Below are 18641 nucleotides of genomic sequence, written 5' to 3'. Positions count from 1 at the left end.
GTTGGCATTGACACTTACCTGTATTGCATCATCATCTTAATGTTTTATAAAATCAAAATTATGAAAAATATAAATATGGATAAGACTATAATAATAAAATCCATATCATAATTCATTAATTAATGCGACCCCGTCTTTCATTATTGAGTGAAGCCATTGAATAGCACCCGCACCTATGCCCGGTTTTATGACCTTTATCAGGTTGTAAAATACATGTGTCTAACCAGATAAACAAATTGTAATAAGGCAATTAGATTAATTCACGTTTGCATTAAATGTCTCAGTTTTCATTTGAAAGCATTTTTACAATGTTTTGCGAGAGAATTTTAACTTTTATTGTTAGTATTTGAATAAACACTTAGGTACCTGTATTGCAGGTGCGATGCTGCCATTTGTCGCAAACGTCACATGTGATGCCATGCTGCAGCGAGCGAACGGCATTCTTACACACTAAACACTTGTCCTCCTCCATCACAAATTCACAATCACAAACACTAACACTTACAAATTTATTTACGATTAACACAAGTAACATCCAATATCATACCAAATTTCACAGCACAATTATAAAACTAGTAACCAAAGTATAACATAGACAGCAAAATGACTTATGATACCAATTAACACATTAATAGCACTTTTATACGTTTTTGCATTAATTGCGTTAAGAAATGCTAAATAACCGACAAAAAAACAACAATGGAACATACCAAACAAATACTCATCATTTACACCTTTAATCAAACGCAATATTTAACAAACAAACCGACAATCGATGCAACTAAACGCCGGCACAATTTAAAATTAAAACAATTACATACATTGGTAACAGTTTGTAAAACAATAATGGTTTTTAAAATTTCATTTTATCATCAATAATCAAAAGCAATACAAAGGAACAAACCGATAACACAATATATATCATTTTGAACACCTTTATTCAATCTTACACCCTAGTTAATAGGTGTAATAAAATATGGGGCCGAATGAGCCTGGTCGATTTGGGGCCGAATAAGCTTGGGGCCGAAAAAGCCTGAAATTTCGGACTGGGCCGAAAGAGCTTGGGGCCGAAAGAGCCTGCTACCGATATTGGAAATATCATTCTGAATCAAGCAAAAAAAAGTTTCTGAACCATTCAGACATTATTATTTTACACGATTGTGAACTGTAGTTTCAATATTTAAACATCCTGCTATATGATTAAAAGAACTTTCAGCTTAAATATGAACTCCTGAAATCTCAAAGTATTCAAGAAAAATTGTTGTTTACTGGTGTTGTTATGTGGGTGGGGTAATTTAGCTAAACAATTTTACTGCAAAGGATATGTTTCGGCTCCTTCTGAAGCGACGTTTTGAGCCGCATGGTTCTAAATACTTTCCCTTTAACGGTTGAAAATGAAAAACAACAATACTATGATAAATAAGTCCAAAAATATGAATAATGTATCTAGCAGACAGCTCAGTGTATGGAATTCGGCTAGTGTCGGAATGTACAACACCGGATATCCTGTCCGCGCGCTGGATGTTGGGAAAAGTGGCCATTGTTTACAGTGGAGACGGAATTTCTGTGTTTATTTCTAGCAGTGACCTGGCAAAAATGGAGTAGAATTAAAAGACATTTTGGCATGATTTGTCGGTAGCGATCAGTTGGATCGATAACAACAATTAAGAATGGGTAATTATGCTGCTATAGCATCTCTTGTGGGACCTATAATTTCTACTTTTTATTGTGACAGGTGGGTGGGGTAATGTAGATAAAAATGTGAAGAACTCCATTAAACAATAAACTTGTATTTTTATAGGATAATTTTTTAGTTTATGTGAGTATCACGGACAATCTTATTTGTGAAAAGATTTATAAAAATGAATTAACTATCGATAAGGACCTTTTTCGACAATTTTGTTTACTTTAAGAACAGATGATTTCACATGCTTGCACTCCCAAAAGTTTGTTTTAGTACCAATACTTCGCTTAAAAATAAAGACAAAAAACACAATTGAGGAAAAAACGAGTTTAATTGCATTTCAATTCTTAACTTTAACTTACTAAAATAATACAATGTATCTATATTCCATATATTGTATTGGTCCTCTTAAATAAATTTCTTTACAATAATTACAAATGGAAGCAGACTACTGCACTATTGTAAACACAGCATTTTCATTTATTTTCTTCCAATTTTAAGAAAAAATTTCATGAAATCAGCATTGATTCTATCATAAGAATTGTGTGCACACATTTCACCAGGTGATATACTCATGCTCTGTGGGAGTAATCCCTTCCTGCTTGGACTTTAATGTTAATAAATCTCTTAATAGTAACATATATGCCCTTTATTTGATACTTTGAACAAATGGTGAACGTTTGTGTTTAGGAAATTTTCGAGAAATTTTATAAGCCCATTATGCTTAAAACAAGAATGACAAATAGAAAAAAACTTGTTAAATTGGCTGTCTCCTACAGGCTTTTTCCGCTCCATTTTGGGAAAATGCCACACTGGAATTTTGGGAATTTCGCGTCGTGAAAACCCCCATTTTGGGAAAAAAAATAATCGCAAAAGTGGCTCAATTTGGAAGAGTTATCGCATGTAAATAGTGTTTCTTATATTTCAAAGAAGCCGTTAACTGGTAAAAAACGACTATTTTGATAACTTGTTATTAAAATTTTACAAAATATTATGAACATGTGTGATAAGTGCAGGTTTTTGAATCTGAATTTGCGGAAAAGGCCTGGCCTTTTTTGAGGTGATAAAAACACGCTAAGCGCCGGATTTTGAGGAAAATAAGGAAAGTCTTAAATAATAATTAACATATTTTACAGTTTAAAAAAAAAAATTCAAGGCAGCAGATAATTTAATTATGCAATATTTCTATTTTCTACACCGGATGAGGTAAACTTTTATATTTTAAGGTTTTTTGGAATTGGGAATTTTTTTTTCAATTGGGAAAAAAACAACCAGATTTGCATTGGGAATGGGGCCGAATTTCGGACCCGTGGCAATTAGGACGGAAAAAGCCTGTCCTAAAGCTCTACATATTTAAGTACAATTAAAATATTAATATCTTAATATAATATTAAGAGTGAAAAAGTGCAATTATATATTTTTATAGGCCTGTTTTCAAAACGGGACATATTATAAGATCACCCTTGGCGGGCAGCAGCGGGCGGCATTCCACAGCAGTGTGTCCTAGTTTTTGATCTGGCATGACCCATATTCAAACTTGACCAAGATATTGTCTAGATTCAACTTCTGACCAAGTTTGGTGCAGATCAGATGAAAACTATTTTAATTAGAGAGCAGACACTGCTGTGGACGATGCCCGCTGCTGCCCAAACCTTCAAACGGGCGTATCTTGTGACAGTTTGGCACTCTTGTTAACAATTATATTTAAATAAACCTTCAAATATTTTGCATTATATGAAGCCCGGTCATATAAGTATCTGTATGTGAAGTATTTGTAGCATGTAACATGGATATAACTTATACTGACACCATTAAAATGTATTTATTATTCACTTTTGCCAATTTCAAACAAAGACAATTAAGTCAGCTTGACTAGATGCTATTTTTCTGTACGTCATAATACCCAGTTATAAATACATATATCTGGAGGTATTCCATCCTATTATATTTTGTTTATGCCCGTTTGTTTGTTTGTTCGGAGAAAACCTGAGGTATTGCCATAGCCTCCTCATCGTTCACTGTCCGGGCATCGTGCTAAAACCTTTACATTGGCTCTAAAAGTGCTTCCACCTACAACTTTGAAACTTTATATGTACATGCACCTTGATGAGTTCTACACGCCACACCCATTTTTGGGTCACTAGGTCAAAGGTCAAGGTCACTGTGACCTCTAATATAAAACTTTAACTTTGCCTCTAACATCATAGTGCTTCCACCTAGAACTTTGAAACTTCATATGTACATGCACCTTGATGACTTCTACAGGCCGCACCCATTTTTGGGTCACTAGGTCAAAGGTCAAGGTCACTGTGACCTCTAATATAAAACTTTCACTTTGTCTCTAACATCACAGTGCTTCCACATACAACTTTGAAACTTCATATATACATGCACATTGATGACTTCTACACGCGACACCCATTTTTGGGTCACTAGGTCAAAGGTCAAGGTCACTGTGACCTCTTATATAAAACTTTCACTTTGCCTCTAACATAACAGTGCTTCCACCTACAACTTTGAAACTTCATATGTACATGCACCTTGATGAGTTCTACACGCCACACCCATTTTGGGGTCACTAGGTGAAAGGTCAAGGTCACTGTGACCTCTAATATAAAACTAAAACTTTGCCTCTAACATCAACAGTGCCTAGATAAATCTTTAAAGGTCACATTAGTATGGTGCCCAGCACATGTCAACATCAGTGGGAATGAACAGGCCGACAGAGGGGCCAAAGAGGGCCTCTTGAGGGGGGCCGTAGATGTTGGGGAACCCCTGGCACCTTCTGAGATCTACTCCTTGACAAAGAAATTTGTTTTGGGCGAGTGGAATCACCGGACCGACAATTTGTCTTCCCGTCGACATACTTTTACTAGACCTGCGAAAACCCTCAGGCCGCCTGACAGATACTCAGCAAGCATTGTGCTTGACAGAGCCATCACGCGCCTGAGGATGGGAACCACCCTATTACCCGGTGGCGCAGGAAAGTATGTCCTCGGTATAGACCCTGCATGTCCTAGGTGCCAGGAACCTCTCACTGCGCCCCACATGCTGCTACACTGTCCTAACCATAAGGCGCAGAGGGACCACCTCGAAGCTGCATTGCACTCCCATGGACTAGTTTTTAACCTTACCAACGTGCTAGACCCCAAGGGAGCAGCTAGGGGCCCAATCTTCTCTGCCCTCGCCAAATACTTACTAGATTGTCAAATAACTGACAAAATCTAGGTCATTGGGGGAGGGAGAGCAGCCAACACCCACCTAATTATACAGTCTTGTGACTGTTTTCTTTTAAAAATGTGTAATCTCTGCACAAACCTGATGTAATCAAATAATTGTGTTGGATTTGTGTCGCTTTTACACAACCTTTATTTTAGTTTTTAATGGGTTTATTGTTCTACCCCGCCCTTTCTAAATCAGGCCAATGGCATTGACCTGGTCTTCTTTATTTTAATACATTTTTTATGAGAGTATGACGTTAGTCCACCATTTACATTTTTCAGTTTTTTAATATAATCATCTTTTATGGCATTTCTTACTACAAGAAAGGACAAGGCTGTCCAGTAACCTGGGATTGTTTACTGCATTGCACCCCCTCCCTTCCTCTTTGACACCCCACCCTTTCCCCTTCAAACTCGAAGAACCATGTCGGACTGGAGTGCACGGTGCAGGGCCTTATACCATTATAAACACCTATTTAGCCCTATCTAGGACAAAGTATTGTCGACCTTGTTAAAACTACTAATTTTGTACCTTGGAGTACATTAAGGATTATTATAACTGCTATCTTGTGTAGCAATTTCTTTATTTTTGTGAAAACTGCTATTTTATATAGCAAATTGCCTTAATTTTATTATTATTGCATTAACTCATGTTAAAATTGCTACTTTTATAGCAAATATCCTAATTTTTATATTAGATTGCTATTTTATATAGCAAATTGCCTTGGTTTTACTGTCTAATTGTCATTTTGGATACCATATAAGGTACTTTAGTATTATTTCCTCCAATGTTATCATCAGTATACTAATAATATTGGATAGATTAGAGCTTTTTGGGTTTATCTTAACGTATCTAGGTAATATTTGGTCTTTTTACCATTTTACATCTTACCATTATCAATTTTCCTTCAATAGTATACAAACTATTTTTCATTTACCGTGCACTCCCTCTGGTCCAGGGGAAACAACCATTGTAGACTCCATCATCACAATTACCTCCCTTAGTACAACTGAGTGACACCACCTCTGCTGGCTCCTCTTTTCCCCCACCCACATCGGCCTACACTTCCAAAAATCTCTCCTTCTTTCAACCCTCCAGGGTGGCAACATGTATTTTAAATATATAAATGCATATAGTCCTGTACATATTGTAAATATTGTACATCTTGTACAAATTTAGCTGTCTTTGTCTCATTTTTAACTGTAAAGTACATTGTCTTACCCTTAATTTTAATGTGGCCCTATGAAGGTAACCGTTTGGAGACACGTAAGTTATTGCCCTTAACATATAAGGGTTTATTACTAAACCCACTTTTAAATATTGTTTTAATGCCACTCTGGGGGGACCTCTCTTTTCCATAGCCCAATCCTCCTTAAGTTCCATACAGACAGGGTCTTTAATGTTGGAGCATTACGGCTATATTCCCTGTCTGCAAGTGTTCAACATTGAGCCACATACATAAACTTGTACTCATTATTTTTTTTTTTAACAACTCAATACTCTATTGCAATATTAATATATAATTGAGAGTTACACTCCCTATGTGTTATCATATTGTCTTTTTTCCTTCCTTCTCATATAATTGCATTTACACATGCAACTTCACTCTACATTTGAGAGCTGTTTAATCAGGCTCTGGTAATCCCTATTAATAAATGTTCTTAGATATAAACATATCTCTCCTATGATTAGATCTTGTTGTTTGGCGTTCAGTTTAAACTTTAAACACACACATAAAAATGGTACTTGACTATGCATGTAAACATATTGTGGCAATGTTCAACCACTTTGTGATCTGGAAAACCCTCAAATATTATTATTTTGTTACACAAACATATTACACATCTGTGTATCCCTTTTTCTATAAGTATTATATTAAAATAGTCCTATTTGGATTCAAATATTTAAAACACAGATCACAAAGTCTAAAGACTCCAACAAACCCATTGCAGTATATACTGAATAGTGGGTCTGGTAATGATGCTGCCACATACAACAGTATGTGTGTTTTCACCATCTTTACTTATTAAAATTGGGCTATTCATTCTTTCTCTCTCTCCTCCTTAAAAAACAATACAAACAATAACATACAATAACAACATCATATTAATGATAATAATTAATAATAAGTACAGTAACATAACAAAAACATAGTAATATAATACTATAAAACAACTCCAATTTCTTTTGGATTAACTCATCCTTTTCTTTCATTTATATTTTTGCATATAAACTATTATTGTTTACTTTTTCTTAAAGTACAAAGTCAGCCGTGGGAAAATCTATTTTTAAACGGATTGACCTACTGGCAATCCATAATAAGAAATTTCGGCCAATCAGCGCCATTGTTTTATAAGCGCATCAACCAATTAAAACGCCGCTTTTTAACAGCGTTAGGCCTATCGACTGTAAAGCACTGGGTCTTTTTAACGCTTCATATAAAGGTTATATATTTTTAAACCAATAGATTTTTATTAAGGCACCGCACCAACACTGCAAAGTCTTATATTTATACCAATGGTACAGCCCAGTAAAATCGGGCTGTCCATTTTATGGCCGTTTTCGGCTATTTTATACAGAGTTCTATGTTAAGCAGTGTGCTCGGGCAATGGTTTTTAACCGAAGTCCCGAGGGTAAATAACCCCATTAGTCAGTCTAACATCACAGTGCTTCCATCTACAACTTTGAAACTTTTTTCATATGTACATGCATCTTGATGACTTCTACACGCCACACCCATTTTGGGTCACTAGGTCTAAGGTCAAGGTCACTGTGACCTCTGGAAAAAAATTCTGAAAAGCTTTTGCAGCCGACCGTGGCACCTGTTATGCCGTGCTCTTGTTATAATCATTATTCTGATTCATGTTCATTTTGATAAGGTTGATTGTTTGTAATGTAAAAAGGTTTTATTGACCTGATCCATTGGTTATCCACTTATCATCATATCTATTATTGTCATCATATAATGTATTATTATTGCTAACTAATTTCTTATTAATTCTGAACGGGAATAACGCCACAAAAAACATTAAAAGTTGTTGCTGTTTAATCCCACTTACTACACCCTGGGACATTAATGATAATAGTTTTTCTCTTCAGCTGACAACTTCAAAAGGCAATAGCCTCTAGGGTTGTTTCAGATAACACAACTGTAATATTTGAGACAAAAGTCAATCCATGTAATTTTGGGGATTTTTTAAAACTAACATTGGCTATCAGATCTCATGTGGCTTAGTCATTTTTATCTGCTTATTTTGATGTATTAAAGGGAATATAAATGGTACACTCACATAAACAGTTCTGTTACAAATTAATTGCAGATTCTCCAGAAAGTAAAAATGCAGATGCAAAGAGTGCAACTAGCAAAACATCCATCAATGTGAAACTTCCATCAGCCCAAAATGTTGAGGAACAGTGGAAGAAAGCACCTAGCCCAGGGGCTGTGCGGCGAAAGACTCCCACACATCCACAGGTATATCTTCTGGGAAGTTTTCAGAGATTTTTACAACAAACTAAAGGGGAATCTAACATGTCAGACCAAAATCAAAATTGAGAAAAAACACACTGTTTTATCAAGTTAGAATTTGGCTGTGAAAATGTGGTATTTTTCTCTTTCTTAAATTGTTTGCACATCATCATTTGAATTAAAAAAATAAAGATACTCCTAACAAACTTTAGGCGGTACTGTTTTATCAATGGGAAAATTGCTCTGATGGGAAAGTTTGATAGAAAGAACGAGATAAGAAAGAACAAATGTGGGCAACTATTGTCTTAATGGCTTTTTATAACCCTTAATATTTCTGATGACCATCTTAATTTCAGTCCCAATATGATTCTGCTAGGAGGTCTCCCTCAGCCCCTCAACTGACTGGTGAGTTTGTGGCCACACTGGAAGGTCAAGAGTTCGGACAGTATCGCCACTCCACTAACACACCCCTGAGTGACCGGCTAGTCAACAAGGAGCATCGCAGCCCCACCCCTGGGAGACATCTCAGACAACCAGCAGTGTCTGAGGGGGAGTAAGTGTATACCTATGTATCATTTACAATTGCAACATGATACTTGCTGTTTTTTCTAAGCATCTTGCTGTAGAGAAATAGCATACAATAGTTTTGGTTTAACTGCAGGGTAACTAATGGAAACGAAGTCCCTTTTTAGCAACACACAGTAAAATGTAGCTCTCACTAATATTGCTAGCTTACTTAACAGATCATGTTGGAACTAAATCATGTTTGCATCTGGTTGTTTATTTGGCCAATATACAATAATTGATGTTCAGTATTTAAAAAAAAATGGGTTATTTATTGCAAAGGCTCAGATGTTCACATTTCTCATTTCATATCAGATCAATTTTATATATGGCAAGTTAACCATGGCGTCTTACATTACTCCATCAGGATGATACGCCAGGCGGCTGCCTCCATAATTGAGAAGTCCTGGATAGGCTACCGCGACAGACAGATGTTCAAACTGCTCAAGCATGCTGTGTGTGCAGCTGTAAGTGACCAGTAGTCTTGTTTGTTTGTTGTTAAAGTGTCATCTTTGGTATTGTTAGGTCAACACACTTACCGGTAGTTGGAGTAGTCACAATTTGTGTATATTAAATACTGGTTTCATTATTGTCTGTCTTGTGTCATCCATCGTCAACATTTACTTGTGAACACTCTAAAGAGTCCACATTTATTTCGCAAATATTCATGAAACTTAGTTAGAACATATCTCCAAATGATATACATGTTGTATTTGCCAAAACTGGGTGAGGTGGGATCAAAAAATATATCACTAGATCAAATTGAAGAAAAAGCTTGTTATATTATAGAAGTCATGTTTAAATGTTTGTTTACACACGTCCATAGTGATTTAACATTTTTAAGTACCAAGCAAGTTGATGATTATATTGTTTAACAAATGTCTTCCAAATGTTTTGCAGGAAAACTCTTTGTCAAATGAGATTTTGAGGAAAGTTGCACCGAAAGAAGCTGAATTTATGAATGACAAATGCAGTGAAGTACGAGTTAGATTTAGGTAAGAATTGATGTTTACAATAACTGTGCTAGCTGTTAAGAAGGATGTTTGTTTTTAAAATGTTATTTTTATTTTGAAAGTCATTTTGTGATTATTTGCTCATAATAAGGATTTACTGTATATTGTTTTGAAAATTTTACCCCTTCCATGCCTAAGAATGCTTTAACTTTGTTTTGTAGGTTTGGAGGTGGAGAATTCCCACCTATGATATTCTTTAAGGTGTTCATCCATTCTGATGGCAAGGGAGTTAAGTATCTCAGTGGAAAAAGAGTTATTAAACCTGCTACTGGGGTAAGCCTTTCTTTTATTGCCTTCACATAATGCACATAATATGCCTGTAAATATATTTGAACTTGAAACCTGGGGATGTTTTTATCATATGGGGATAATTACTGATGACAAAATGCAAAAGTGCTTTTAATCATGTTTCAGTAAGTATTACTCAATTCAGTATAATGTTTGTACTTGAAATATCTTGTACTTGTAAAAAACAAAATTTCCATTCACCTTCCTTAGTAAGGCTGACACAAATTGACACCTGTATTGTGTGTCAGAAAATTGCAAAAAAAAATGAACGTACATCCTGAAAAACATATTAAGCTTGTCTGGCAGGAGGACATTTTCACTTACATAGTTGAATGTTCAGAACAGATATTCTTGAAACTAAATATACCATCGAAGTAGAGCGCTGGCCTACAAATCGGAGGATCATGGGTTTGATCCCCGGCCCGGTCACATGGTTTTTGTGGGGAATGGTCATAAAATAATTTCTATGACCTTTCTGATCTGACTGCCTGACTAGAGCTATGCTTGTCGCATATGGCATAAGACCCATTTTCGCATGAAGCAGGTTATATGACGATAAAATACGAGACATGGGTCCTGGAAAACTTAATTCTTTATTTAGGCTGCTGAAGATGCCTTAAAGCTGATGGGGAATCGACAGTTCTACGAGCAGATGCTGCAAGATGCTATGTTTCAGAGGAAATACAAAATTACAGATGAGATTGATGTCACCACCCTCAAGGATTATATGCAGGTACATAGCTCTTCTATTTGTATGTGAATAAATGTGACACATTGGTGTTACATATCAGAGTTCGCCAGAAAATAACATATTGTTGACAATGGCTAACAAACCAATAATATTTATCAACAAAAATAAATACCAGACAGTACAATGTTTTATTGTTATTATGTTTAGTTGTTATTTTGCATCATTTTGTCAGGGCAAATATGATTGCGCAAGCAAGCATTCTTTTACGTGAGTCTTCGCACAGTTTTTCTACATATTTTCAGTATCTCACCAATATTGACGAAACTCCAGCAAAAATGGGTGGAAAAGAAAATTACTGGAGAAAACTAACGTTGGATGGTAAATAATTCTAAATAAAGAAACTAAGATATCTGGAAAAAGTCTGGCAGAAGTCTCAAAACAAAAGCACAATACTTTTGTGATAGCATTTTCAATAAATAAAAAAAAGATTTAAGTGAATAATAGTTCTATTTCAATTATATATTCTTTAAAGCTTTTATGCCAAGATTTTGTGTTTAAAAACGAATTTAAATTTTGATTTAATTGTTAATGATTTTTAAAGGAGAATAAATATTGCTGTAATAAAGTCCTATAATTTGCTGTATACTATTTCATTATATAATCAGATAACTGTGTTATTGATAAAATTGTCAAATAACCACGTCTGGAATTCTTCTTGTTTGAAATTTATGTTTATGTGTTTTCTTAACTCAGTGTTGCCACGGCACACAGTGTTTTATGACATAATTGACTTCCTGTACAACCATCGCATGACTCCGCGTTTACGAGAGGAAATCCCCCTGCTGATCACTCGACCTATCACACAGGATATTCAGATTCAACATATCAGAGCTGTATCAGAAATGAGGTATGGAGATGTGAGCTCTGCAAAGTTAAACACAAGCGTTGCTCTTGGAAAACAGGGCTTAATGCATGTGCAGTCCGAAAAGGCTAATAAGGGACGACACTTTCGGCCCATGCAGGAATTTGCTAAGAAAAGACGTTCTGTAAACAAAAAATACCCTTAAATCAGAAAATGTCCCTGATTAGCCTGTGCAGACTGCACTCTTCGAGGAGAGTTTGAGCCAACTGGAACATCGAGCCTAGCAAGTTTGACATGGGGTTTCCACTTCTAGTTTTCTTTTAACCTCTGCAAGAAAAGTTTTTTTTTGCCAGCATTTGTTGTGTGTTTTCCTGTTGGTTTACAACTTGAGGCTTAAATTAATATAACAATGTGTGGAGAGATGAAAACATATAATTGAAATGAGGTATTTATTCATTTCCTTTATAATGAAAGATTATATTGGCAACTTGAGGCAGAAGGTATATCTGTTTAATTAATGGAAAGCTTAGTGCGAACACATAGAAATGTTGTATTTAGGCCTAAAAATGAAGCGAGTGTGTAAAAATTCAACTTGCCAGCTCGAATTGGCAATTAAACTTTCCTCTGAGTGAAAAGAATATATGAAATATGTATCCATAGCCCAGAAGAGTGAGTGGTTTGATTGTGGCCCAGAAGGGTGAGTGGTTTTTACTTGATTTTTACACACACTGGATGTGTGTCGGTTGGCTGGTTGGCAAGTTTACTCATGAATGTATAATAATAAATGGTTTGGTTTGCATGAATATCAGAAATAAGGTCTTGTTATACATTTAATGCAAAGAGGTGTAGGGCTATAGAAATGTCAGGCGTACATGCATACATGGGTGTGATTGTGCGTTAGTGCGTGCACGTTTGCTTGCTTCCGTCAATCATGCTTATTGCCCTTGTTCAATATTATTCATATTATAATCTTTTTTGTGCATCAACACCTACATTTTCCATTTGATTTTTGTCAATAGTTTTCTTAAAGATTCTATCGCAAATCTTACTGTACCCATTTGAAAACAATGCCCTTGTGACTGGGAATGTATCAGCAACAGCTTGGTATTGTTTGGTAAGAAAAGCAAAGTGATGTTCCACAAATATTTCTTCAACTTAATTAGTTCACCTGTTAATTCATTAAATCACTTTACAGTCAGTTCCTGAAGCATTTTATATGTTGATAAATTAACATTTTGTTTTTGCCATAAGGAGCCCAGATGTGCCTATGCCGACACCAAAGTCAAAGATGTCAGGCATCACGAGTCAGGTGTCAGGTCGAAGGTCAAAGCAAGCCCGAATTCGAGCCATGAAGATGAGGAAAATGTACGGACTGGATAGGGTAAGGATCACCTGATTTTCCACTTTTTTTAGCTTTTCTTGTAGTCATTTTAGTCTTAAGATTAAATATAATTATATATTATAATTTATGGGTTCAATGTTAAAATGATGCATTTGCTGTATATTCATATATCAAATACACTATTTTCACAGTTTATACTCAAAATCATAAATGCTGTATTTCAATTTTCTTTTATAACTTATTTTTTTTTCCATAGTAGTTTAATTAGGATGTGTAAAACACTTTTCATGCTTTAAATACTTACACAATATTTAGAGTGAGTTTCACCTAGACTAGATGCTTGATTTATTAGTTTGTAGTCTGTATTTAGAAGTAAATTGTTTATTTCATAGCTAGTTGCTTTCCATAATTTAAACTAACAAGATGTTTTCATGCATACACATTGTTCTGCTTCCATTTAATACTTAAGCTGTTTTCAAGTTAATCATCATGTATTAAAGACCAGAGTTGATGATGAAATTTACAAATGAATAAAAAGAAAATGACCATTGAATTATTAGAATTGTTCATCTATAAACCTAGTTTATGTTAAAACCATAATTGCAGCTCACCAATTTTGGATAATTACCGTTGAATATATTGAGTAGCTACTTAAATATTAAATTTTGTATGTGGTAAACAAGCTGGTTTCATAGGGTTGAATATTTCATTATTAATCACTTGCCTAATTGCTTAAGCTTTAGTTATTATCAATAATATAAGATTATAAAGAAATATTTAATAAAAGCTGTTCTGGTTGTATTTACCGTTGTAAATAAACAGGTTAATGGAAATCTAAATATGGTCACAAGATTTGGAATTAACATTATTTAAAGCTTAATATATATTGTTTACAATGTCTTTTATCATCTCAAAAAATAAAATACCTTCTAAACATTGTATGTTATTTCCATTTCTTGATTAGCACGAATCTAGCCTCATGGTTAGAATCCCATTATTGGGGTTGCAAGAGGTAAGAATGTACAGCACCCTTGACAAGGGTAGATCTCTCAGTCTGGCATTTACTGCAGAAAAAAGATCTCATTTAAAAGCAAAGGTTAACCCATTTGAAATACTGTGTTGTTTCTACATTCATCCACTTTTCTTAAGTCTCTTATTTCATTATTCAATCATTTGCATGTGTGCATGCTTTGGGTCTGCTTCAGTATATCCGTCTGTCACGCTAGGCTATGTATGCAACTCCTCATACATTTTGCTTGCAATTTCGTCAAACTCTTACCGAATAATCATCTGTGCTGAGAGCGTATTGTTAAGCTTAAACAATTGTGTTTTTAGCTCGACTGTTTTCGGAGAAACCTGAGGTATTGTCATAGCCAGCACGTCATGTCGTGTCCTGTCTTTCCGCTGTCTTGCGTCTGCCGTGCTAAAACCATAACATTGACTCACCCATTTTTGGGTCACTAGGTCAAAGGTCAAGGTCACTGTGACCTCTAAAAAAATAAAAAAAATAATAATTCTTACAAGCTTTTATTTATTCAAAACTGCACCCGCAGCCAAGCGTTGGCACCCATTATGCGGTGCTCTTGTTTGATAGGAATTATTGCAAATTTTTTAACATGCCTTACTGAAGAATTAAATCACAAATTCCTTCTGTACCCTTTGAACAACATGTGGTATGGGATACTCTATCCATCAAAGGTTCTTGTTGTTTTTTTTGTTGAATCCCTACATTTACATACATATTAAGAGTTACTTCCAAACCTTCTCAAGAGTGCTGTGTCTACAATGGACTGTGTTGGGGAAATGTGACTTTCATACATGTACTTTATGGAACTTCTGGTGTCAAAGCAACCCACTCATCAATTTACTTTGATATATTAAAATGGTTTTGTTGTTTTCAGCTGTTCAAAAAAAAAAGTTTGATATATTAAAAATATTTTGACAAATATTTTCAGATTAACATAGATGTATTATATAATCCTGTTCCCCATAAGAAGCAAAGTGAAAATGGCTTTTGCAAAGAGCATAAAACCAGAACAGCCTGCGAGTAACTGCAGTCTGTTCAGGTTTTATGCTGTTTGCACCTCACCAATAACTTAGGGTTGGAAATGAAACTTTTCAAACTTGAATTTAGTAAGAAATGTCTAAAATAAAACTTTCTAAGGGCCTACAAATGCGTCAAAATATATATCTAAGTGGTAAAGGGTTAATACTATTTTGTTAATATTGTTTATATCTTTATTTCTATACTTGTGTAAATAGTTCTTCTAATTATACATATTTCTTGCAATGCCTTACCTTTTTCTCAATGTTTTTCTTCTTCCTATTTTATTGTTGATAACATATTCTATTAGCCACACACTTTCCTCTGACCTTGAAATGAAATACATGTTAATCAATAAATATAGATGCAATTTGAAAGTGTGCATGTAACCACCAGATATATTCTGATTGGCATAGATAAAATATGTTTCTTATTTGTACTTAAATTTACTATGCCAAATAAGTTGTGTGGCTTTAAACACTAAATATCCAATATGATGACTGACCTTTAATTACTGAAAACATTATTATAATTTCCTGAAGTTGCTTTTTTTAGCGATCATTTAATCAGTATTTGGGCTGTATGTTGTTCACCATTTTTGGTGAGTTCAAGTATTGTATTTTTATGTGAATCTTTTGTTGTAAGTGTGTAATTAATATGTGTGCATATTTTATACATATTATCTATATCGTATATATATATTGTAATATATGACTGTGAACTTTAAATGTTGGAAGTGTTGTTAACTATTGGTATTAAAAAAAATCAGGGTCATATTATTTTAGTAGCATAGTCTATTAGGAATTTGCGTTGTGTTAATCAACATCAAATCCTTCTAATTTTTATTTCCTCTTATTATTAATGCCTCACAATTGGAATGCCCCAAAAGTATTTTAAGCAAGAAATACCTTTTTAAAAGATATATGGCTTTGATTTTGGCTGGTGTTGGTGAAAGATATTCATTTATATCAATGAGCTCAAAGATAGTAATTCAATGCCCTTAAAAATTGCTCATTTCCTAGCTGCATCACACCCAAATCAATTACAGGGTTTAAAGATTTCATGGCTTATTTCACATAAGTAGATATTACTGATCATATATATATGGCCCATTACACAGTATATATAGTATATAACATTTATTTTATGCTTTCAGATGGTTTATAGAAAAATATCAGTGAAATAAAATTGGTATTCCACTGTTTTAAACAGTGAAAAATAACAGTGAAAAATATCGATATTTTTCACTGTTTTACTGTAAATTTCGTCGAAAAAATGACGTCATTATTCCAGTTAAATTATCCAGTTAAACTCATTTTATTTCACTCGTGACTATAGAAAATGTATATTTTCATTCGTGGCTTTGCTACTCGTGAAAATATTGTCTTCTATGATCACTCATGAAATAAAATCGATATTCCACCGAATCCAACAAATATCCTCTATATATAGAGATATAGAACAGAAATACAAAAGAAGAATGGAAAAGAAAGAAAATTATATCAGTAAACCTGCCACACACGAATCATCAATACATATTTGAAATAATTATAGGCGCATTCTTTTAACAGACCTGTTTTTGTGGTCTTCAGGACATTGTTATTTAATCTAATAATGGCGTTGAATAAATTGGTCACTATGGTGTAATAGTTCTTATTAAATCACTCAAAAATAGTATTCATGGGACTGATGAAAACACATTAATAATCTGTTATTGGCATTATTGACATACCAAATATATATATAGGATCTTGCATGAGTGGTCGTTTTATACTGAATTTATTAAAAAGTCATCTACATGTGTAATTAAGATAAAAACAAGGCTTGCCGAGTTTTTATCTTTATTTACCGGTAGATGACAAGTTTAATAAATTCAATGCAAAATGATCACAAATCTAAGATTCTATTTATAACATGACCAACAAATTTTTATTTTTTTTTATGCTCTTTTCACCGTTTTTTTACAATGTAAAAGATTTTAACTGAAGAAATTCGCTGGAATAATGACGTCATTTCGTCAAAAAATATGACATCATTTCACAGTTATATAACTAGTGTAATAACACCCATATAATAAACAAAATTGAGCATTACGTTATTTCACTCCTGGAGCGTAGGTCATGTTATATCTTCATTTACAATATTTCTGGTCATAATAATTCCAGTGCCCCTTTTTAGCGTGAAAGTGTTTATATACTGATTCTTTTACTGACTGCGAACCAACCTTGATACCTTGCAGGATGAAATGCATTCATATAAAGAGAGGTTTGGATTCCACTTCTGGAATTATAGGCTTGTTTAAACTTAATGCTGTAACATTTTTAAAAGTCAATTTTGAAAACAAAAATATTTTGGTTACAACGAATATCTGGATATGGAACTACAATACTCATATATAATAATACACTAGTGCACAAAATGCAATTTGGAAGTAATTACTAAATATAAGAACATAACTTAATATGAGTAGAAATGCTCTGGCCCTGACAATCTGCAAAATATAAAGGGTTACACACAAACTGTATTGATGTCGAGTTTGAAAGTGAAACTGTGGTATTTAGACTTTTTATCAGAGACAAATGTATGGGTTTTAATAAGCTTAGTCATGTAAGATTCAATATTTACAGTTTCATTAGATGATATAACGGCTATTTACAATAGTTTGTTCATTTTTCAGGATGAAATGTTGGACTCCCGTGGGCAGACTGCAGTGTCCGAGGAGCCCGAGGACTATTTCGACAAATATGGGATCACAGGGGAATACGGGGAGGAGGGCGACCAATGGGAGAGGGAGGCCAAGAAACTGTACGAGTGGACACAGGAACTCTCCTTCAACGATGATCTTATTGGAACGCCTAGACTGATATCTGGAAATATCTCTTGACATCGGCGTGGGACGTTTCATAGTGTAATGAACATTTGCTGTGATGAACTTCTATTGCCTTTCAGCATTGGTGGAGATCATTTTATGGATGCATTTTAAGTCTGTGTTGTTGGTTGTTGTGCATAAAGGTATCAATTTCAGTGGCACTTTTTGCGTATGTTATAAAGTACTTATTTGATAAAGTTGTTTATTAAATTTATGTAATTTATTATTTTATATGTGCTTGTTTTTTATTTGTATATGGTGCAAATGCAAAATATTTCACTTTCCTGAGTTTTTTTGTGTTATTAAGCCAAACATTGTTACATGTATATTAAACTTGCTTATTTTGAGCTACCTGATGTGTGGAATTAAGTCCCAACTTAACACCTGAACTTGCTTAAATCAAACTTGCTTATATGTCAAAGTGGAAGCTCATTCTCGACCTAAAACCTTTATTATTTAATAAATAAAATTGTTGTATTGAAGATTCAACTCGAATTACCTGTTATGTCAAAGTCATTAGTTTTCTGATCTCAAGGCAAAAGTGCTTATTTAAAGTTTAAATGTTCAGAGCTACCTAATAAGAGAGTAGTTAACAT

The 18641-nt window shown here is 34.2% G+C and overlaps 2 protein-coding genes across 7 annotated transcripts in view; one reads left to right on the top strand and one right to left on the bottom strand.

Moving 5' to 3' along the window:
• The window catches only part of LOC127834035 (intraflagellar transport protein 80 homolog), a 101332-nt gene extending 99814 nt beyond the window's left edge, over positions 1-1518 (bottom strand). For 3 of the 5 annotated variants that reach the window (XM_052359594.1, XM_052359593.1, XM_052359597.1), the window contains exon 1: positions 1328-1517. In XM_052359594.1, coding sequence (XP_052215554.1) covers positions 1328-1362 — 35 coding nt within the window. In that variant the 5' untranslated portion in view covers positions 1363-1517. Of the gene's footprint in view, positions 1-1327 lie in introns of all 5 variants that reach the window. The other 2 variants (XM_052359596.1, XM_052359595.1) reach the window with 1 other exon arrangement.
• Positions 1500-18328, top strand: LOC127834037 (uncharacterized protein CXorf58-like). 2 transcript variants are annotated; one of them, XM_052359598.1, is made up of 12 exons: positions 1500-1674; positions 8227-8378; positions 8729-8925; positions 9304-9403; positions 9837-9931; positions 10111-10222; positions 10839-10970; positions 11231-11306; positions 11682-11835; positions 13042-13171; positions 14097-14144; positions 17854-18328. In XM_052359598.1, exons 1-12 carry the CDS (start codon positions 1671-1673, stop codon positions 18058-18060), a joined length of 1407 nt encoding a protein of 468 aa, XP_052215558.1. In that variant the 5' UTR covers positions 1500-1670; the 3' UTR covers positions 18061-18328. The 2 variants fall into 2 exon arrangements, with proteins under 2 accessions (XP_052215558.1, XP_052215559.1); XM_052359599.1 differs by lacking the exon at positions 14097-14144 and having other exon boundaries at positions 1501-1674.
• The last annotated feature ends 313 nt before the right edge of the window (positions 18329-18641 follow it).

The sequence above is a fragment of the Dreissena polymorpha genome, chromosome 6, assembly GCF_020536995.1.
Source record: "Dreissena polymorpha isolate Duluth1 chromosome 6, UMN_Dpol_1.0, whole genome shotgun sequence".
NCBI lineage: Eukaryota > Metazoa > Mollusca > Bivalvia > Myida > Dreissenidae > Dreissena > Dreissena polymorpha.
The sequence above is the reverse complement of the archived record's forward strand: the minus strand, read 5'-3'. Positions and strand labels throughout refer to the sequence as shown.